The sequence below is a fragment of the Hippocampus guttulatus genome, chromosome 2 (assembly GCF_054856545.1).
Source record: "Hippocampus guttulatus isolate MCC_2025c chromosome 2, RoL_Hgut_1.0, whole genome shotgun sequence".
Taxonomy (NCBI): Eukaryota; Metazoa; Chordata; class Actinopteri; order Syngnathiformes; family Syngnathidae; genus Hippocampus; species Hippocampus guttulatus.
In genome coordinates this window covers 8,040,745-8,060,333 of record NC_141262.1, presented here as the reverse complement: position 1 = coordinate 8,060,333, position 19,589 = coordinate 8,040,745, and the positions used below count along the sequence as shown (strand labels likewise).

Genomic DNA, 19,589 nt, shown 5'->3' with positions numbered 1-19,589 from the left:
CTGATGATGAACAGATGCATTGTTGGACCATGTTCTTTGGGCTTGACATCACCTTACATTATGTGGAAGAAAGCTCAACACAAACACATGGGAAACATCCACATTCCACTTAGGAATACCAAAACTGAGATTCGAACCATGGAACTGAGTGCCCGTGCTGCCCCAATGAATGAATGGAAACAAACAATTGTTGGTTGGTTTTTATTTTTCTGTGCTTATAAACACACGCGAGCTGCATACAGTGGAGTGAAACACAGCAGAAGAAGTGAACGGTGCTTATAAAACAGTATTCAACATAATGCAGCTTAAAGTTGGCTCAGGCTGTCTGACGTGTTGAATAATAATGTGCGTGCATGTTACAAGGATGAGCTGTTAGTGACGGAAAAACAATCCAATCAGCATCCGGAAATCCCACAAATAGGATATGAAATAAGAAAGCAAAACATAAATACATCAGATTGAACACCTGAAAGAAAAATTCCCACCGGTTGGTACAAAACATCAGCAGTTAATTATCCGTGCAACAACATGCAAAACCCGGGATGGTACAATCCAAGCATGTGACAACAGTAGAAACATACAGTGGTCTATAAACACAATATCATCATTCACAGCTAGAAGGCACTCATACAGCTGTAATAACATAAAATACATATAACATCGGTTTGAAATAGCGATAAAAATAATCAATTTGACATGTTCGTTGGCACATTGGAATACAGACTTACTGATAATCAGGTGCGCAGCATAAAACTGGCCCTAACTCGGTCCAGAAAATACAGCTTAGAAACTAGCAAAACCTTCAGTGAGAATTAGTGAGTCATGTGACTCTTCTGATAGGACAAATCCTTCAATTGGCAGCGTGTAAAAAAAAAAAAGTTGCATAGTTGACATCTGGAGTGTTGAAATGTTGAAACACAGGACGCTGGACTAAACAGACGAGCCTGAGCCAGTCGCTCAAACGCTGCAGCAGTACAACAACTTTGCATCAGCAGTGAAACATTGGTTCAATGGCACAACATGGATATGTAATAAGAAGTCCTGTTCCTTCGGGTTAAAAAAAAAAAAAAAAGTTCTCTTCTTTCCTCTGACTGCTTCAAGGTTTGTCGTGGGCCGCGTCCGGTAGACAGCGTGGTTCGGGTGAGAAATCCACACGGGCACTCTGGTGAATCAAACCCTTTCGGCTGTGGCTCCGCCTCCGTTGATGCGGAGATCGTCGCGGACTGGCAGGCAGCTTTGACAAGGAAGGATGGAGATTGTATGACGAGTCATATGACATTTGTGTGCATATCACACAAATTACTTTTATTTAAAAAAAAAAAAGTTCAATGTTTGTCTCCATCAACAATGACTAATGTTTGGGTCCAAATGACAAAATTCAGCCGTATGTCTCAGGTAGAGAAGTGCCGGTGTACATAATTCAATTTCAAATTAGGATTGTCAACCCTTGATGGGGGTCTACGCTGTACGGAGTGTCTTTCCAGTCTTCCTTTTGTCCCCTAGTCTATAAATACATAACTCTTGTTTCATTTAAAGAAGGTGCTAGGTTTCCCGTTGTGTGCATGAACTAAAACGAAACCTCCCGAGGCGCATTTGCACAGCAGCCCGATGTTGCGTGAACGTGACGCAAACCAGCTCGACAAAGCCATTTACCTGACTGCATCCTTTATCCACATCATCGAGTTCACTAATGGACTGCATGAGGGAAAAGAGGTTCATCCTACCACTGCGACTGACACCGGGAGCCTTGGGAGGAGACAGGGAAAAAAAATCCACCGAGTGATGATTTAATAAGTGCGTGAGCTGCAGCGGCAATGGTGCGAGTGAGTGAGTTTACGGTGATGACGACAGGCGGTGCCATCTGCCCAGCTTCCTGGTTGGAATCGGGCTGCGTAAACACCTGAGAAGATTCAGGAGAAGGGACATGGATGCAAAGCACATGAGACAAACGGACTAACGAATAGCCCACAGAGTGGAACACATATCGCACATCAGATTAATGTCTCCATTTGAAATGAAGTGAACTGCCAAGAGGGCATATTGTAAGTGCCACTGGCATCCCTTACCTCTTCCACAGACTCCTCATTTTCGTCACTGCTCTCTGTGATGTCGTCACCCTCGTCAAGGCCTTCATCCCCCTGCTCTTCATCCTCATCTCCTTCCTCCTCTTCCTCATCGCCTGACTCCTCTCCGTTGTCTTTGAGCTCAGACTTCTGCCTTTGGTCTTTGGATTTTCGCCTCCACAGGAAACTGTGACGCTGCTGGCTGGAGGGAAGAGCGACAAGATTTGAACATCGTTTGAAGCCTTTATTTCACAAAGTTGGACAGGGTGTCCAAATAGCCTGTTTACAATTTGCAAATTCTTTGTGAAAGCAAACGCATACAAAATTCATCTGTGTGAATGACGACAAAATGAGAAATTGATGCTTTTTTCCGTGACTCTTCCGGCTTTCCTGTGTCTGTGTGAAACAGTCCTTTGGATCGCATTGTTGACATTTTGACACCGTGAGACCAAGATGTCTCCTCACAATTCATCAACAGCACCTCAACTCAACGTTGCAAAACTACAAACAGGATGTTCTCAGAGGGAAGTGGCCAGTGAGCTTAGAGTGTCACAGAATGTCATCATCAACGGCGATACAGAGAGACTGTGGAACATCCTCGGAAATGGGGGGGACGGGACAAAACGAAACAAAAAAAAAAAACACGTCAATTTTGCAGTTTAGCTCTTTGTAAGGGAACAGCAAGTTGTGCAAAAAGCACTCAAACACTGACAGTAAATGTCATCTGTTGCTCTTGTAATCTGTTTCTTTTACACTGTAAAGAGACATTGTGGACACCCTGCCCTATAATAGGTGACTTGAGAACGAGGCGACATTTCTGACCTGGCGCTGAGGATACCATTGTAGGTCTGCAGCTGCTTCATGAAGCCGTCGTTGGGTTTAACGATGGAGCGGCGATCCCTCACGTAGGCCATGGCCACGTCCAGCGACCAGCGCTGCTGCTTCATGGCGTAGGCGATCACGGTGGACGAGGAACGAGACACGCCCATCTTGCAGTGCACCAACACCGCTTGTCCGCTCTTCCTGCGGCGCACGGGTCAACAGATAAGTTGGCCACTTGAAAATTGGAGACAGGGGGATTGTCGACCTTTTCCTTTTTTGACGTGTATTTTTCTACAAACTATTTGTTGCCTTCTTGTTTTAGTGCTCAAAAGTCATTTGTTGGCCAACGCACAGACACTGCAGTGTCGCTTCACAAAGCAGAGTTTGTGTTATCGCGTGCAGCGGACTACCTTGCAGTGTTGATAAAGTTGTACGTGTCGGTCCAGTGGGGGAGTAGGTCAGTGGCCTCCACGTCATACACTCTGATATTCATGTAGGTGAAGGACTCTGGGAAGAAGTTATCGATCTCCCTCGTCACATTCAGAATGTAGCCCACGCTGCGAAAAGACTGCACGCTCGGTGGCGAGAACGCAACCGGAGGAGACGGCGGAATACGGAGCTTCAAAGAAAAAGAACTGACTTGTTTTTCTGCAGCTCCTCAAAGTTGGCCGCGTTCCATTCGGAGCCCTGAAAGCAGAGAAACAAAAAAAATGTCAGTCTCATTGTGATCATTCGTACGTATGTATTGCTTGCAATTCAGATTTCCTCTAAAGAGCAGTGCTTCCCAACATTTACTGAGCCCAAGGTAGAATAGTTTACCTTCCAAAAGTCTCATCTCAAACACCCCCCGCCCCCCAAAAAAAAGACTGAAATGCAAGGCGAGCACACATGCTGTGTATTGTATTGTCACACACAAACATGGCACTCCACCGAAGCTCCTCTCCGAGTTCAGCGTCCGTGTCGTCCACTCATCACCTCACCATTTCCCCTCATAGCCCGATCAGGGGAAGGAGCCTCGATGCTTCGTTTCTCTCGGTACAAGTGAAGCACATGACCGCAACGCACATGATGTGTCGATGGTCGTTTGTCGTGCAATTCACATGAATTCTGGCAGCCCGTGCTGCCTTCGTCATCAAGGCGAGAGACGCAAACAATCACACTTTGGCTGGCTCAGACAAGCAAAGTCAAAGCCCCTGACCCCCGACATCCCTGTACATCAGATCAATTCTTACAAAAGTGCCGAACGTTGAATGTTTCGGTGTGTGACATCCCTGCATATAATACACGAGGAGGAGTTTTCCAATCAAGTCGCACAGTAAGTAAAGTTAGCTATCTTTTACAGAAGATAAAGAATATACGCCCGTGAGTACCGTTATACTGTCTGAATGAGCGTCATGTGACCAGTTCGATGAGAATAGCCGAGCTGTGTGCCAAGTGCTCATGCCCTGTCTTGGTGTTAATGCGTAGTGACGTCACCATATACACACTTTAAAATGTCAGTGTTTGTCTGTGACGTGAGAACTTGTTTTAAGGTACTGGTGACTTGTTTTTCCATCAAGATTTTGCTTTAATAAAAGTGTTAAAAATACCACAATTTCTGTACTAAATAGACAAATGCAGGCCATCTTGATAAATCACGTGACATTTGGGTCGATCGCCACGTCGCCTGGCTGTAACGCAGATGAAAACAGCAGATCGGAAAAGATCACGTCAAATCTAAACGCGCGACCAGAGATCTTCATTGGTAATGATTTCAATCTGAATGACCCAAAAAAGTCTCCATTCTAAACCCGGCTACTGTTTTGGAGGAAGAGCCCCTTGATGTCTCTAACTCAGCAAAAGAAAAGGAAGGCGTCTTGGTACCGTTTCAAAATAAAAGCACTGACTCACCAGGTAAAGGTAGTCAAAAATCTTTGATGGTTTGTCCATCTGAGCCATGGTAACCAGAATCTCATTGTCAATGTACTCCTTGAACGGCCTCATGTCGAAGCCGATTCGTGTCTTCAGGGCAGTGTGGACCTACAGCGGAGGGGGAAAGCCTATTAAGACCACTCACGGTATTCTTCCTTTTCTCCTTCTGCCCCTTTCAACTCCTACCATTTTGGACGTGAGGTTATCCAGGTCTTCTGTCCTCATGATGTCTCTCAGGTGCTCCTTGATCAGCCTCTCTTTAGAGGTTCGGTCTGCACTACTGGACATGAAACACAAAGAGTCCCTTAGTTGAGGCATTTCGTCAGATCCAGATTGAGCATACGTGTATTTGGGGGTGGATGCATGTCAATTGTCGACAGAATGTAAGACTGAATTTCTTCCAGGAGTAATTCCGCCATCGTTACTTCTGACCGTCGCTGTCCTTCCTGACCGACTCCAAGTCATTCATGGCCTCCCACTCGTTGAGGCATAAGCGGTCCGACTCGACGTGCTGGTGGTAGTGCTGGGCCCACTCCAGGCCGCAGCCCGGGATCACGGCGCCTTTGACGGCCCGCTCGCAACAGCCGTGCAAAGACTGCAGTACTGACCTTGATGTGGGGAGAAAAAAAAACAAGAGGATGGCTTTCATGGCTGTAAGGCTCTCAGGGGGTCCAGTTTAGGTGTGCAAGTAATTTGGATTTCTTCTGATCTGAATTATGCCTTCAACAACCCCCCCCCCCCCCCCCCCCAAAGTACTGGAACAGTCAAGTCAACTTCTTTGTTTTTGTTGTAGACTAAATACTGAAAGAGACAAGAGATCAACATTTCAGCTTTTATTTCCAAATCATTCCATCTGGATCGAATACCCAATTTACAGTAAAAGATGGCACCTTTTGTGCAAAACAACTCAAAGTTGTCCACATATCCTGTAAATACTTGGGGGAAAAAAACCCTGATATGTTGATTCTACTAATCATCTTTTGATGTCAAACCCAAATGTTTTCAGCTTAGAGTAAAAATTAGCTCATGTTTACCAGAGGTTGGTATTCCATCAGTACTGACAGAAAGTCCATCAGTTTTGCTGCCGGATGACGGGAAATTAAAAATAAATAAAAAAAATCGAGTCACCTGGTCATGGAACTTTTGTTGTAATTCCCACAATTCTTTCACCTGATTTGGATGTATCCTCAAATGAAATCTGAAAGTCTGCAGATAAAGTACCTCTTTTTCTGTCTCAATTCAAATCCGTTGTGATTGTGTTCTGAGCCACAAAAATGAGAATCACGACTAGTAAAATGCAAGCCACCGCTCAGAAATGAATGTACGGGTACTATAAAACGGAGAGTAAAATGGCTGCCGGCTGTGGGTGGAGCAACGTAGAGGTAATCTGACTTTTACATCTATGGGGGAAGAGCTCTTCCTGACTGCAGGCCAAACACGGCGATACGCAAAGTTAAAAAACAAAAATCAACTGTAATGTTGCCATTGGATGTTTTTACTTCGGTTTCTATCAATGGCGTGTAGTTGTTCAACTGTAATTTGGCTGCGTGTGCAACTTCTGGTGTTTAACAAACTTAAGCGCAGTGATGTCAGATATCGGTCAGTGAAGGGAACATAATAGATTTATTTATAAGCGCCTTTCAAGACACCCAAGGACACTTTACAATAACAAAAAACACAAAACAATACGGGTTTACATATAAATAGATCCAAGTATACACTGTAAACACTACCTTGTGTTTGAGCAGGCAGGCCCTCTTCCAAATTTCAAAAGCAGGTATGTTCACTGAAGTCTAAATGTGAGTGTGAATGACTGTTTTGTAGGCTCCCCTGAGATCGACTGACAACCGGTCCAGGGTGTACATTGCCTCTCGTCAAAAGTCAGCAGGAATAGGCCCCCCTCTTACCTGTGACTGAACAGCATAACCGGTTGGAATAGAATGGATGGACACGCGGCGTAAATCCAGCCTACGGATTGATGAGAAGCACTCATTTGTGTGTTTTGTGTTGACATTCGGACTCACCACATGGTCTGCATGGAAACCGGTTTAAAAATTCTTGTTTCTTCTGCTGATGTGACACTGAAACCGCTGTGAAGTGGGAGGAGAAAGAAAGAAAGATGATCAAGGCAAAGAAAGATAGAGTGCGACTACCGGGAAAAGGGAAGCGACATTGACAAAATACAATCAAGAGGCTGGCCCAGGGGTGGGCAAACTTTTTGGCTCGGGGGCCGCATTGACTTTTAAAATTTGACAGAAGGGCCAGGTCAGCACGAGCTATGGTACATTAAAAAAAACGGCATTTGTTGACAGTCCATATCAAACATCAACAGAACAAAAGCATGAAAGTACGGTATTAATATACTTTTTTTAAATGACAAAAGTGTTGTTGATGACCTATTTTAGCCTGTGCATCGCTGCAGATGGGTTGTGATCAGACCAGTAGAAGTAGAGCGATACAGACGTACTAGGTGGTCGAAAAGATCCCGCCCCCCCCCACTCCCTGTGTTCTGCAACTTCAAGTCAATGCGCCACCAGGCGGTGAAATGACGGTCATTACAAGTCCAATTGAAATGAATGCAATCATTCACATCGAACCTTAATTGTGGACCAACCTACGGCGGGCCGGATTAAAAAGACCAACGGGCCGGATTCGGCCCGCGGGCCGTAGTTTGCCCACCACTGGGCTGGCCCAAAAGGAGGGTGAAGCTATTTGGCGTCGATGACTGGTGTGAAGCGTTAGGAGTGAACAGAGTGTGCAGAGAGGAACGTGTCAAATCGCTAATTGGCACAGTTGGGGTGCGCAAGACAACGTGATGAGAGTCGAGTCTGCTCTCAGCAGACCAGCAGATGTGTGCTAAAACGCCCTGTGCGACACCGCATGTGACAGAACACAGTCATGGTGTCACTCAGGGCATTTTCATGCACTTCAAGCGCGTCATCAACCTCACAGTTGGCGCCAAATGATTTCACATGAAAGGACCGCGAGGCTTATGTAAGATCAATAGGAGCAGTTACAATTCATGGGAAATGATTCAGCTCCATAAATAGCAACGGTCCTCGTTCATATCTTCTCTGGCCAGAAACTCAGTGGTCGGCTCCGGGTCTGTGCTGCATATTTCCGCCATTTTCAGTTAATCCCTTATCCAGTCGACCGATACTCCCTCAAGGGAGTTTTATTTTCACTGGTATGTGTTCTTGTTGCCACTATTGTGTGAGTTTGGTATATTTGTTTAATGTTGGCAATGTGTATGTTTAAAATGCGCCCATCATAAAAAGAATTACAATTTAAAACCACCCATCCTTCTAAAACCCTCAATTATACCAAGACGCCCGCACGTACCCGTCTCCGTCCAAATACACTTGCGTGTCGCTCCAGACGGGCAGAACCAAGCCAATGGTGCACTCATCACTGAAAACAAGCCGATGGCCAAAATGCGCTGATGAAGCAATGTGCGAATGTCTCTCAACTTTCTCTCACTGTTGGCCGCACACACCTGTCCTGTTTGGGGAAATCCATGCCAAGCAGGATGGTCTCGTCTTTGTTAGCGAGAGTAGAGATAATGATGAGATACCTGATTCGAACCAAACTGACGGACTCCAGCTGCACGGCCTGCACAGAGCAAGGACAAAGATAAACTGGCGCAGTTTGTTGCACCTAAATCAATCTCCTAATAAACCCGAGTCTGATTTCGCACACAGTTAGAACAAATCCCGTCGCACTCTGTGACTGCATAGTCAAGGAAAACCAAGCAATTTATGGTCACATTGGAGTATGGCCGTGCAATGTAGCTTTACACAATATCATATTTACACATCCGTGTGCTTTTATCCTCTTCGTATTTCTCTTTCATATGAACAACAACCATGACCTCTATTTCAGATTTAATCAGATCCAATGCGAGAAAGGGATCAAACACTGCACCTCTAAAGCGATAACAATGCTATTTGGACTGACACTATCAGACAACTGGTATATCCAGTATAAGAGAATCGTCGCATTAGCATCAACAAAATATCAAAAACAATTATCGTCATGAGGCAGTACAGACTTACACCAAGGTCACAAACACCGAATTAAACAGATGCCTCGATGTCAGTGTCAATAACAAGTGATGAACATTGTTATATTTGCGAGGACGGGATTCAGGGGGAGTTCTGAAACTAAATCAAAAGTCGCATCGCGGTTTTCATCCATGACAGCTTTCAAGCTCATGTGATTGCACGTGTGCAGAAGCAACTTCAGGCTATCCCTCAAGTTGACAAGAGATTTATTGTAAAACAACCCAGACAACACATTTCTCATGAGATAGACAGCATTTTTTTTTTGGGGGGGGGGGGTATTCGATCAATACATGAGTAAATATGAGCCCTCACCAGCTTGATACTATCTTCTGGTCGAAGGAGCTCAACCATGGCGTGAATGTGTCTGTGACGCTTGTCTGAAGCGCAGTCTTCTTGTTTCTGGGGAAGCAAAGTCTCCTCGTGAGGCTCCTCTCTCTGGGCCTCTTCCAGCAGGAGCACCGCTCCCTTCACGAGGGCAAAGCTCTCCCTGATGACCAACAAGACTTATTATGTATTCTGGAGGCTCACAAAGGCTGAAGTTTGTGTAATGGAAACAATCGGATGTGGTATCAACGTACCTTTTCTGAAATCGTCCTCTTCTTTGGGTGGTTTCATCCTTAAAAGATCAAATAAATTATGAGAAGAACACTTAAAGAAGGGCCACAAGGTTAAAAAGCCAGTGTGATATTTTGACATCAGTGTAGCAAGGCTAGCTTTATTCGGAAATACTCTATAATGGGGCATGTTTGCTCTAAATTGGGGAGAGGAAAAAAAAGGACGCCTTGTCATTCTCAAGTGGTCTTTTCCAACGCAAAGTCCTTTAAAATGGCATTTTAACAGACTTGAAGACTGTGTCCAAATTTGGTAAATGAATTGCTTAGGTGGGGGGAGGGGGACTGTTCTGTCATTTTGAGGATGAAATGTGGTACAATACTGATAAGGTGCAGTGGAAGTCTGAAGTGAGGAGACAGACAGAGATGGTGACAAATAAGCAAGGCCAGAGGTATATAGAGTGTTTGGGATGGATAAAAAGCCTGCTAGCTGAATGGTATGGCAGAAAAAAAGAGAGCCATTTATAACTAAACTTATTAAAGGGTATTCAGGAAAAAGGAAATATGACACAGCGACATTACCTTTTACACAACTGATAAGTCCAGACAGTCAAGAAGCAAAATTAAAAAACAAAAACAAAAATTAAGTAGAGGACTGGGCAGGAGCTATGGGAAAAGAACGATGGGTAATTGGAAGAGAAGAAGGAAAAGGAAAAAAGAAGACAAGTTAAGATAGCACCATGATGAGCATCTATGATCAAATATACAGAAATAACACCTGGACTCCGGCTTACTTGATGACACAAATCGCCTCTGGCTGTGAAGAGGAATTGTATGTGCTTAAAAAATAACCAAGAGTTTCTAGAAAAAAAAATACAACCAGACATCGTAAGCATGAAAAACCACGTTTAGATCTGTTTGTTCCCGACTGACTGGCTATTTCCAAACACTGCAAACCTTTGTTTAAAGCTGGATGAACGCAGGAAGATGAGATGGTCATGAAGCAAAAGCTGATGACACAGCGAGCGTTTAGACAGACAGGAAGTGAGACGATTGCACCATCTCTGCTCTAATGAATATGACTCAGCTTTGATGAAGTCACAAAATATCTGTGGAATGTTTGCTCCCTAAACCGATGTGATCCAATGAAAACAAAACATTGTCACTGCACTTATATGGTGTTCTGTTGTCCTGGGGCAGACTGATGTTGATATTCCGAATGCATCTTTCTCTACTGGTAAAGCGGAGCTTCGTGTAAAGGCATGACTCGCTTGACCGACTACTGCAAAGCATGGGCATGACTCACGGGAGCAGCGCTGATGGAGGGGAGCCTGCGCAGAGTCAACAGAGCCATTGTGCGGTGCAGGTGTCGCTCAACTCAACGTGTTGCCGGGCTGCTGCTGGCAAGATCAGACAAGTTCGGCAGGTTTCTCGAGCCAAAGGCGTGCAGGCACAGACACCCGTACAATCTCTCCTGTGGAAAGACAAACGTGTGACTACATCCATTAAATGAAGAATAAATCGGGAGATCCTAAATAATGAAAGTTTCTCTTTCATCATGTTTTGGACAATGGTATAAATATGCATTCATGATATTATCACATTTTATTGCACGGGATGTACGATTGAGAAATTGTGGATATTATAGAAGACAAGTGCAACTGACATAAGTGCTTGATTTGAACCTTAAAGAAGGACTAATACATAATAATGATGCTTAAGGTATTAATGAAAGCTCGAAGATAGAATCTGTGTAAGGTAGACCCACCAAACCAGGATCAATGGATGGCAAATGTAGAGGAAATATATATATTGGAGAAGATGACATTTTACACAAGACTCCAAGAGGTAGAGGATGAACAAAAACAGGAAAAATGGACTGTCTTAAAGAATTCAATGATTGACACAAGGAATTAACACCTAATAAATATGCAAGAAAATGACTCCCCTGTAAAATGAAATTAGGAAGATTGTGACAGTTTATCAAGCAGATTAGCAAAACACTTTTGCACGACTTTGTTGTCTGGAACCGATGAACATGATAGGAAATCAGGGCCGATCACGTGATGGATTTTTCAATGTTCTTCATTTCTAAAGTCACGAATAACATATTTCAGTTCTTTACTTGATTTGAACGACTGCTTATTTAGAGCCATTAAAAAATAAAACATTTAGGTAATACAGACAATTTAGATGTCGTCTTCTTTTTCTTCTGCATTACATTGCATTGCATTGCAGAGGAATTGGATATGGGGTCGGTATCGGCAAATCAAGTTACGTGGACTCAGACTTGGATGCAAAAAAATGTGATCGAAACATCCTTATATTTGACAATTGATTACCGGTAGTTGTCAATTAATCGTTGCTGTGCAATGGTTTAACAAAAACATCAATAAAAACTGTACAAGGAAAAAGATATGCCTGTTTTAATAGACATCCCCATCAGTAACTTCACATCAAATAATAAAAAACGAATGTGTGCAGAGTTGATCTTAAAATTTGTTTTCGTTATTATACAATTGATCCGTAGTAATAAACACTACACACATATTTTAAGCACATATTAATAGCCTCAATATGTGCTTAAAAAATAACCAAGAGTTTCTAGGAAAAAAAATACAACCAGACATCGTAAGCATGAAAAATCACGTTTAGATCTGTTTGTTCCCGACTGACTGGCTATTTCCAAACACTGCAAACCTTGTTTATGTTAGCCTGTTGCAGCTCATTAGCCTGTTGTAGCTCGTGTGTCAAATGCGCAGCTGTGTCAACTAAAAAAAAAAACGAAGAAAAACGTGAGGAAAAAAGGCAATGATCTTACGTTTACAAGAGGGACTCCCAGGACCTATTTGTACAAAAAGTGCCAACCTCGAGGAGGAGCGGGAGTAGGACGCTTATCGTAGTTGTTTTCGCAACTCCAGTCGTGTGCAACGAAATGTGCGTATGACTCTCCGCACATTACGTTCGTAAACAACCATGTGAATACCACAGGGTTACACAAAATTCGCCTTCGTATTTCATGCTACTGTACTGGCATCAGCTAGCAAATTTCCAAATGATTAAATACGAGTAATACGACAAATAATATACATGAACACAACCCTGTGTATATTAAATCGGAATTTAATTTAACCTGTTGGAACAAATCGCTTTCAAGATTTTACGAAAGGGGCGGTTATTACTTCCGGGTGCCGTGTATGCAGTCTTTGCGCCTCTCTGGAAGATCCGTCGTTCAAGGTTAATAATTAATCAGCCGAAGTTGTACTTAATGAGTGACTTAATTCACATTTCTGGTTGAACAGGATGAAAGCAGCGAAGAAACTTATGAAGGTGATGGTGTCCAGCCAGCTCCCACCTGAGGGGATGAAGATTCTGTCAGGGTCTGGAGTGTATGCATCATTTTAATGGCTTACTTACATATATACAATATGGTATGATTGCGTGCAACTACCCTTTTAGTTTCAAACAATTCACTGTAATTCGGCAATTAGTTACACTTCCGATGACGTGCACGAAACAATCTGCGTGACTGGCCCAAATTGCAGTTTGAGTAAACTTATGTTTTCATCTTGGGTTCACATGGAAACAGGTGCGATTTGTGTCAGTGGGACTCAGGCGTGTCACGAGCAGAACTACTCAAAGCTGTCCAGGGGTCCCACGGTCTCCTGTGTCTGCTGACTGAAAAAATCGATGCTGAGATTCTAGATGCTGCAGGTACTTTTATTTTAAACGAAGTTACCCCACTCACTGCATTGGACCAATGTTTTGCTCTGCCAAATGTCAGTCCTGGAACATTCTGATAAAAATGCAACCAAATATTCAGGGAAATGCCATACTGTCACTCCCACGACATTGAATCGACCGCAACATGGGTGTTGGAGTTGTCTTGGAATTTGAGGGCATGCCTCCAACAATAGTTGGGCTTTCCACACCAACACAGGCTGGTCTAGTCCTACCCAAACCTTGTTGCATGAACTGATGAAGTTGTCACAGATCAGAGGCCAAACTTCTTCTAAGACAACCTGAACTGTCCAGTTGTGATCGATTCAGTGCCCTAAGAATGGAATGATCTAGATAAATGAGACTATTCTCAAGCACACTGTCACTGCCCCTCCTTTGTGTAATACAGGTGAACATCAAAAAGTGAAAATAAGTTCTAAGATCCTGACCTTTCTTCGACCCCTCCATGAAATTCCATAGAAATTGGTTGTAAAACTTTCCATACTCTTAATAGTAACCCTCACTTTCCCAATTTAATCCTTGAGGTAATCAGCTGATGGTGAATAAATAAGGTACAGTATTTCTTCCTTCTTTCTATTTCATTACAGATATCATTTGGACAGATGTGAAACCATCAGCATGTGAGAGCTTGGCCTTTGAGGTGTCAATTGGGGAGCCATGGGCTTGTAAAAACTGCAAAGCCTTGGCTGTTAAGTGCTGATGGACTCATCTTTCGGCACAAAACATTAAATGAAAGAGGAATTGTATCGTGACTTTTGGGGCACCCTGTATGTTTGAAATAACAAGCTACTCGTTATGTTCCAAATCACAGGACCCAACCTTGTATGTTTGAAATACCAAGCCACCTATGATGTTCTGAATCACAGGACCCAACCTGAAAGTAATCAGCACCTTTTCCGTGGGATACGACCACCTGGCTCTTGATGAAATAAAGAAACGGTCAGAAACGATATCGACAAAACAATCTGTCTGCATACAAGAGGACACTTTCTAAAATTGCATTTTACTTGTTTTCAACAGCGGCATACGTGTCGGCTACACTCCCGACGTCCTAACTGACGCTACAGCTGAACTGACTGTTGCCCTTCTCCTGGCCACAGCTCGCAGATTACCTGAAGCGATGGAAGAAGTCAAAAAGTCTGTCCTACGAAGTTACGCATTCACTTTAGAGTTTTGCAGTCGTGTCAAAAGTAATCATACAATGTAAAGAAGAAGTGAAAATACTTGTGTTTAAAAAAGAAAAACAAAAGATGGTTAAAGCAGAAATATTGATTTAACTGCTTAAGCACAAGTTAAAAAAAAAAAAAAGGTCTAGAGTTCAAAAGTAAAAAGACATTTATCAACTACACAGTACCTGTTTTGATAACAATGAAAAAAAAAAACCCTAACACATTCCTAACACATTGTGTTTATGTTGGATCAGAAGTAATAGCCTTAATGTCACTCACTCGCCAAACGATGTCTCACAGTGGCGGCTGGAGATCCGGGACAACACTCTGGATGTGTGGATACGGTCTTTTGGGTAGCACGGTGGGAGTCATTGGACTGGGACGCATCGGTGAGGCTTCCTTTCTTCCATTACTCAACATCTAAGTTTGAACGACGACTATCATTCAGTTTGGACAATGACCTGTAGGTTACATGATTATTTGTGCTCAGGAATGGCGATTGCCCGGCGCCTCATGCCATTTGGAGTGAAACGGCTTCTCTACTCTGGGAGAACAGCCAAAGCTGACGCTGCTGAGCTCAATGGAGAATTTGGTTAGAAAACAAATAAAGCCTAAACACGAAAAAGTTTGAGGGCAGAGCCGGGTGGTGGGTAGGGGGGCGGGGGGGGGGGGGGGGTGTTCCGTACTGGTTGTTTGTGTGCGCAGTTTACACACAGAAAAAAATGATGTGGCTGTGTGGGACATAAACTAAGTCGCTGCTTTTGTCCTTTTGCTTATTTGTCACAGTTCCTCTGGACACACTTTTGACTGAGAGTGACTTCATTGCCGTTGCGTGCTCACTGACGCCAGAGACCCAGGGAATGTGTGACAAGGCCTTCTTCAGCAAGATGAAAAACACTGCTGTCTTCATCAACACAAGCAGGTAGCGTCCAACGAAATGACAAGTATGGACAGTTTTTGAGCATCTACAGTGAAATCTCTAGTCAAATGCATCTGAGGTTCTATAAATTGTAATTTGATTTAGAAAAACATAATCCTGGCTGCAAAAATACCTCTAAACTCTGATGGAATTACAGAGTTTGACCTGCTGTCCTGCAAGATCTTTCATTTTTTTTCTTTTCTTTTGTTTCCCATTGCAACCCGTTTTGCAAAAGGACAGAATGCCGTTGTCGATCATGTTGTGTGCCTCACGTGAACAAGTTCAGTAAATTTGAAAGGATTTTCTCTGAATGAATCAACTTTTTCTTTTTTGGCTTATTGTGGCTTTTTTTTTTTTTTTTTGCAAGGTTAATTTTAAAACCTCCTGGGACCTGGCGTCCACATGTGTGGACATGACGTCTTTGGTTTTCAAGACTATAATGTTAAATTTTGGACTATAAGGGCCTGGCGTCCACTTACGAGGACGTTACATCAAGTAAAAAGATAATTCTTTGTTTTTACACTCATCAGGTCCCAATTAGCCTAAATATCAAAGAGAAAATAAAAATGCATGCCTTGCAAGAGTTCGGGTCTTAGGAGACCAACTGCAGCAGGTATGTTAACAACACAATGTGAAAAGAATATAAGCCAGAAATTTTGTGATGATAATTTACATGCCGAGTAGTACTATACAACATCCAGAATCCCACTTGAAACTCAATCATTCCAGTTCAAAGTAAACGAAACATAGCGGACAACTTTGCTAAGTGTGTCGTTTATTGTTAGAGCTACATTGTCGACAATTTGGCTGATTAGATGTGCGGACAAAAAACCTTATCCTTTTGGTATACATTGCTGCGAAATACAATTTGCCCCTTTCCTGATTTGTGTGTGCTTTGCATATTTATCGCACACAAAGGTTTCAGTTCATCAAACCGCTCATAATATCACACAGAGACTAGCCAAGGAAATATAAAATGCCAAGTCAAAAGTCCGGATTTGAATCCACTTGAGATGCTGTGCATTTTAAAATAAATGTACAAATTCAACAAGGAATCAAAACCTGCAACCCCTTCGAAGATTGGTGCATATTTTAGTAACGTGCCCTTTTGACCAATAATTTGATCTTGAAATTAACCTTGTGGATCACATGACCGAAACAACATTTTTCGGGAAGTGTAATCTCTGACTTTCTCGAAAACATAAAGGTTTCAGGGATGTTTTTTTTTAGCAGCAAAAAGAAGTCAAAGTATCCATACCATCAGGATTTCAATGAATATTCAACTTTTATTGAACATTTCATAAATATTTGAAACCATTCAACAAATTCCATCTTGAAATTTGTGTCTTGAGTATAGTTTAGCAGATGTGTGGTTTGTGCTGTACTTACTGTGTCATAGAGATTCACAACAATTGTTGACATTTGACACTCAAGGGGGGCTGTCGTGAACCAGGAGGATCTGTATGAGGCTCTGACCAGTGGAGAAATTGCTGCGGCCGGCCTGGATGTAACAACACCTGAGCCACTACCGACAAACCACCCGCTTCTCACACTCAAAAACTGTGGTGAGTACAGAAGCGTTAAAATGAGATCTGTTTATGTCTGATTCCCATTTGGATCAAATTGCCTTTTTACCCCATGTCTCGCTTTGCACAGTGGTTTTGCCGCACATCGGCAGCGCCACCTACTCCACAAGAGGCGTCATGGCTTCCTTGGCAGCCCAAAACCTGCTGGGAGGTTTACAGGGCACACAAATGCCCAGTGAACTCATCTTCTAGAACCTAGAAAGGACCGACCATCATCATCATGCCGCTGCAGTTCAGATGGCACCGTGAAGGCATTTTGTAACATCAATTGGAGACCAGAGTGAATTGACATTGAATTGCACTACTTCAAAAATTACGTTTTTGTTCCAACGCCACTCTTTGAAGCATTTCAACATGTCCTACTCTAAGTATCATCGATTAGCAATCTGGCTTTTTCTAAATGAAGTAATTCCCATGATGCAACGCTCTCTACATTGAATGTGAACTTCAATTCCAATTGGTAGTGTACAATAGTTCATTTTCTTGAGAATAAATAATTCCATTTCGTTTGCATTTAAACCTTCTCGTGTCCATTGCACTTACTTCATTGTCATTGAAATTCAGAGGCATGAATTACAACGCAGCAAAGGTGAGAGCGTTAACCACAAAAGAACTTCAAGAATTTGGCGGGGCCAAACTGCTGTGCAGTCAATGCAGAGTGTCTTGTAATGAACTCTTGGCCTCCCAGTTCAAGCAGGTGGAATTTTTCGAGTGCTTGTACAGATGTGATGACTGGCTGAAGCGTTTCCCACACTTGAGACAAGGATAAGGCTTTTCTCCTGTGTGGACGCGGATATGCTTCTTACAGTCCGCCAAATTCGTGAATGTCTTTGAGCAGATTTTGCAGGCATACTTCTTGTCTCCTTCCACGAGAAGCACATTGACTTCAGCAGCTGCTTTCTTGCACTTGGACAACACGTCCTCAGAAGCTCTTGTTAAAGGCGCTTTATCGGGCCCAGCTGATCCGGATGCTGCTGAGTGATCCGCCTCGGATACTGGCACCGCTTTGGGGGCGATGCGACGGAAGGTCGTTCCATTTGATCCTGTTTGTCCCTTGGAGGCCTTCGAATGCTCCAGGCTGAGGAATCCCGATAAGGAGTTGTGCGAAGGCTGCAGGATGAGCGTGTCGCGAAAAGGAGGAGCCTGAGTGGGGAGAAGCTGTTGCAAAGGGACTGAATTTATTGGGAAAACGAGAGAAGACGCATTTGAGTTTTGACACTGTTGGTCCGCAACACCTGCAGCAGCATCGCTGACAGCAGCGGCTGCGGTGGCAGCTGCCGTCAGACTCGCGAGACTCGCTTCTTCCTCCAGAGCGCCTATTTCGCTGTCTTGACCAGGATTCAAGAAGCAGGAAAGGGCTAGTTCAGAAAGGCTGTCAACAGCTTCATCCTCGTGAAGATCACCGCACTCTTTTTCAGGAAGAGCTGAGCAAAGCTGGGATTGTAAACAGCTAACAAGTCCATCTGCGCTTCTTATTTTGTCATCATGGACTTCAGATGAGTCCTGTAGAGGCGTTGATGGCGAAAGATCAGGAGAGGAGGAGGTCATGCTTTCTTTTTTAATCTTCACTGTCTCCACCTTGAGACCGCCTTCATCTTTGACAAAAGTCTCCCCACCTGCGCTGCTGTCTGACTGACTCGGCACCTGGATCTCCTCCGAGTCAGCCATAGAGAAGACATATTTTTCCTCTACCTCATCCAATTGGTCCTCGCAGATGTTTACTGTCATCTTTAAGTGGTCCGGAGAGAGCAGCTCCTCTCCTTGCTCCTCGTTGTTGGCTGTGCTTCGGGTCACTGTTGGAGAACTTTCTTCATCTCCAGACACCCTGCGGTTCCTCTTTCTGTCATTCAGCCTGTCCTCATGTGACTTTCTCTTGTGCTCTGAGGAATCTTCCCCCGACTGGCTCACCTCTACGCTCTCCACGTCAAGTAGCTCCACACATTTGAGCTGGGTTTGAGAGGACGGATCCTCCTGCCGCTGCACTGAGCGCCAACCTTTAGGCGCCGTGGCCGGGAAGTTTTTTCTGGCCAGGTAGAGCTTACAGGCCTTGACCACGGAGTTGAGGTGGAGGTACGAGGCGGCCAGCAGCACATCCATCACGTTGGAGGCCTCGAGCGACAAAGTGGATGTGTAGATCATATCCAGCAGGGTGGAGAAGGCCTCTGGGGTCACCACCTCCGGGTCGAGTGCCATCAAACCGGGACCTCTAACTTTATCAACACTTTGTCCATAAGCATCGTCTGTACCGTTACTGGAGCTGTTGAGAGCCTTGAAGTGGGAGCTGCATGCTGCCAGGATGGAGCGGTGTGCGTGAAATTTGTGGCCTCCCACCTCCACTATACAGTCACACATTTGAGCATGGAGCCGCTGGAGGTTCAGCTGCTGGAAAATGTGCTGGAAGTGACCTGGAAAATCCATATTACAGTGTTCCCTCACTATATCGGAGATTTTTATTGAAACTTTTTTTCGTTTTGTTTTATGTGTTTTTACAGTGTACAGACTAGTCTAAGTTGAGAGTTAGGCACGTTCAGTTGAGTACCACGTGCTGTAAAAGACTAAGAAAAACTAAGATGGAGTGAAGGAAATGCATTCCTCGCATAAACGTGGTTACAGGTACACTGTATGCTAACGTGTACGGGGATGCCACTGGCGTTCTAGCAGGTGAAAATGTCTGAAATGTGTGCTAAAATCAGAGTAACTCCATTCTGACCTCTGGCTCTCAGTCACGTCAGACGCGGACGTTCATTGTCTGCATCCGAGGCT

General features: G+C 43.8%; 3 protein-coding genes across 8 annotated transcripts; 1 reads left to right on the top strand and 2 right to left on the bottom strand.

The window, feature by feature from the left end:
* Window positions 1-185: 185 nt before the first annotated feature.
* LOC147208365 (protein phosphatase Slingshot homolog 3) lies at window positions 186-14,740 on the bottom strand. Of its 6 annotated transcripts, XM_086133863.1 has the most exons (18): window positions 10,718-10,883; window positions 10,206-10,272; window positions 9,994-10,077; window positions 9,439-9,476; window positions 9,173-9,347; window positions 8,293-8,408; window positions 8,139-8,207; window positions 6,821-6,886; window positions 5,222-5,404; window positions 4,983-5,076; window positions 4,776-4,904; window positions 3,526-3,572; window positions 3,296-3,442; window positions 2,886-3,086; window positions 2,067-2,265; window positions 1,838-1,900; window positions 1,654-1,746; window positions 186-1,234 (listed from the first exon to the last, which is right to left on the bottom strand). In XM_086133863.1, the coding sequence occupies exons 5-18, from the start codon at window positions 9,209-9,211 to the stop codon at window positions 1,097-1,099; spliced, it is 1,584 nt and encodes a 527-aa protein (XP_085989989.1). In that variant the 5' UTR covers window positions 9,212-9,347; window positions 9,439-9,476; window positions 9,994-10,077; window positions 10,206-10,272; window positions 10,718-10,883; the 3' UTR covers window positions 186-1,096. The 6 variants fall into 6 exon arrangements, with proteins under 6 accessions (XP_085989989.1, XP_085989954.1, XP_085989972.1 ...); XM_086133828.1 differs by lacking the exons at window positions 9,994-10,077; window positions 10,206-10,272 and adding an exon at window positions 14,601-14,740 and having other exon boundaries at window positions 10,718-10,885; XM_086133846.1 differs by lacking the exons at window positions 9,994-10,077; window positions 10,206-10,272 and adding an exon at window positions 12,233-12,373 and having other exon boundaries at window positions 4,983-5,073; window positions 10,718-10,885.
* On the top strand, window positions 12,492-17,345 carry grhpra (glyoxylate reductase/hydroxypyruvate reductase a). Its single transcript, XM_086133886.1, has 10 exons — window positions 12,492-12,648; window positions 12,714-12,800; window positions 13,001-13,125; window positions 14,019-14,091; window positions 14,173-14,289; window positions 14,622-14,710; window positions 14,812-14,913; window positions 15,108-15,243; window positions 16,675-16,805; window positions 16,897-17,345. The coding sequence occupies exons 2-10, from the start codon at window positions 12,715-12,717 to the stop codon at window positions 17,016-17,018; spliced, it is 981 nt and encodes a 326-aa protein (XP_085990012.1). The 5' UTR covers window positions 12,492-12,648; window position 12,714; the 3' UTR covers window positions 17,019-17,345.
* On the bottom strand, window positions 17,332-19,306 carry LOC147208363 (zinc finger and BTB domain-containing protein 5-like). Its single transcript, XM_086133875.1, has one exon. The coding sequence runs from the start codon at window positions 19,242-19,244 to the stop codon at window positions 17,475-17,477; it is 1,770 nt and encodes a 589-aa protein (XP_085990001.1). The 5' UTR covers window positions 19,245-19,306; the 3' UTR covers window positions 17,332-17,474.
* Window positions 19,307-19,589: the final 283 nt, after the last annotated feature.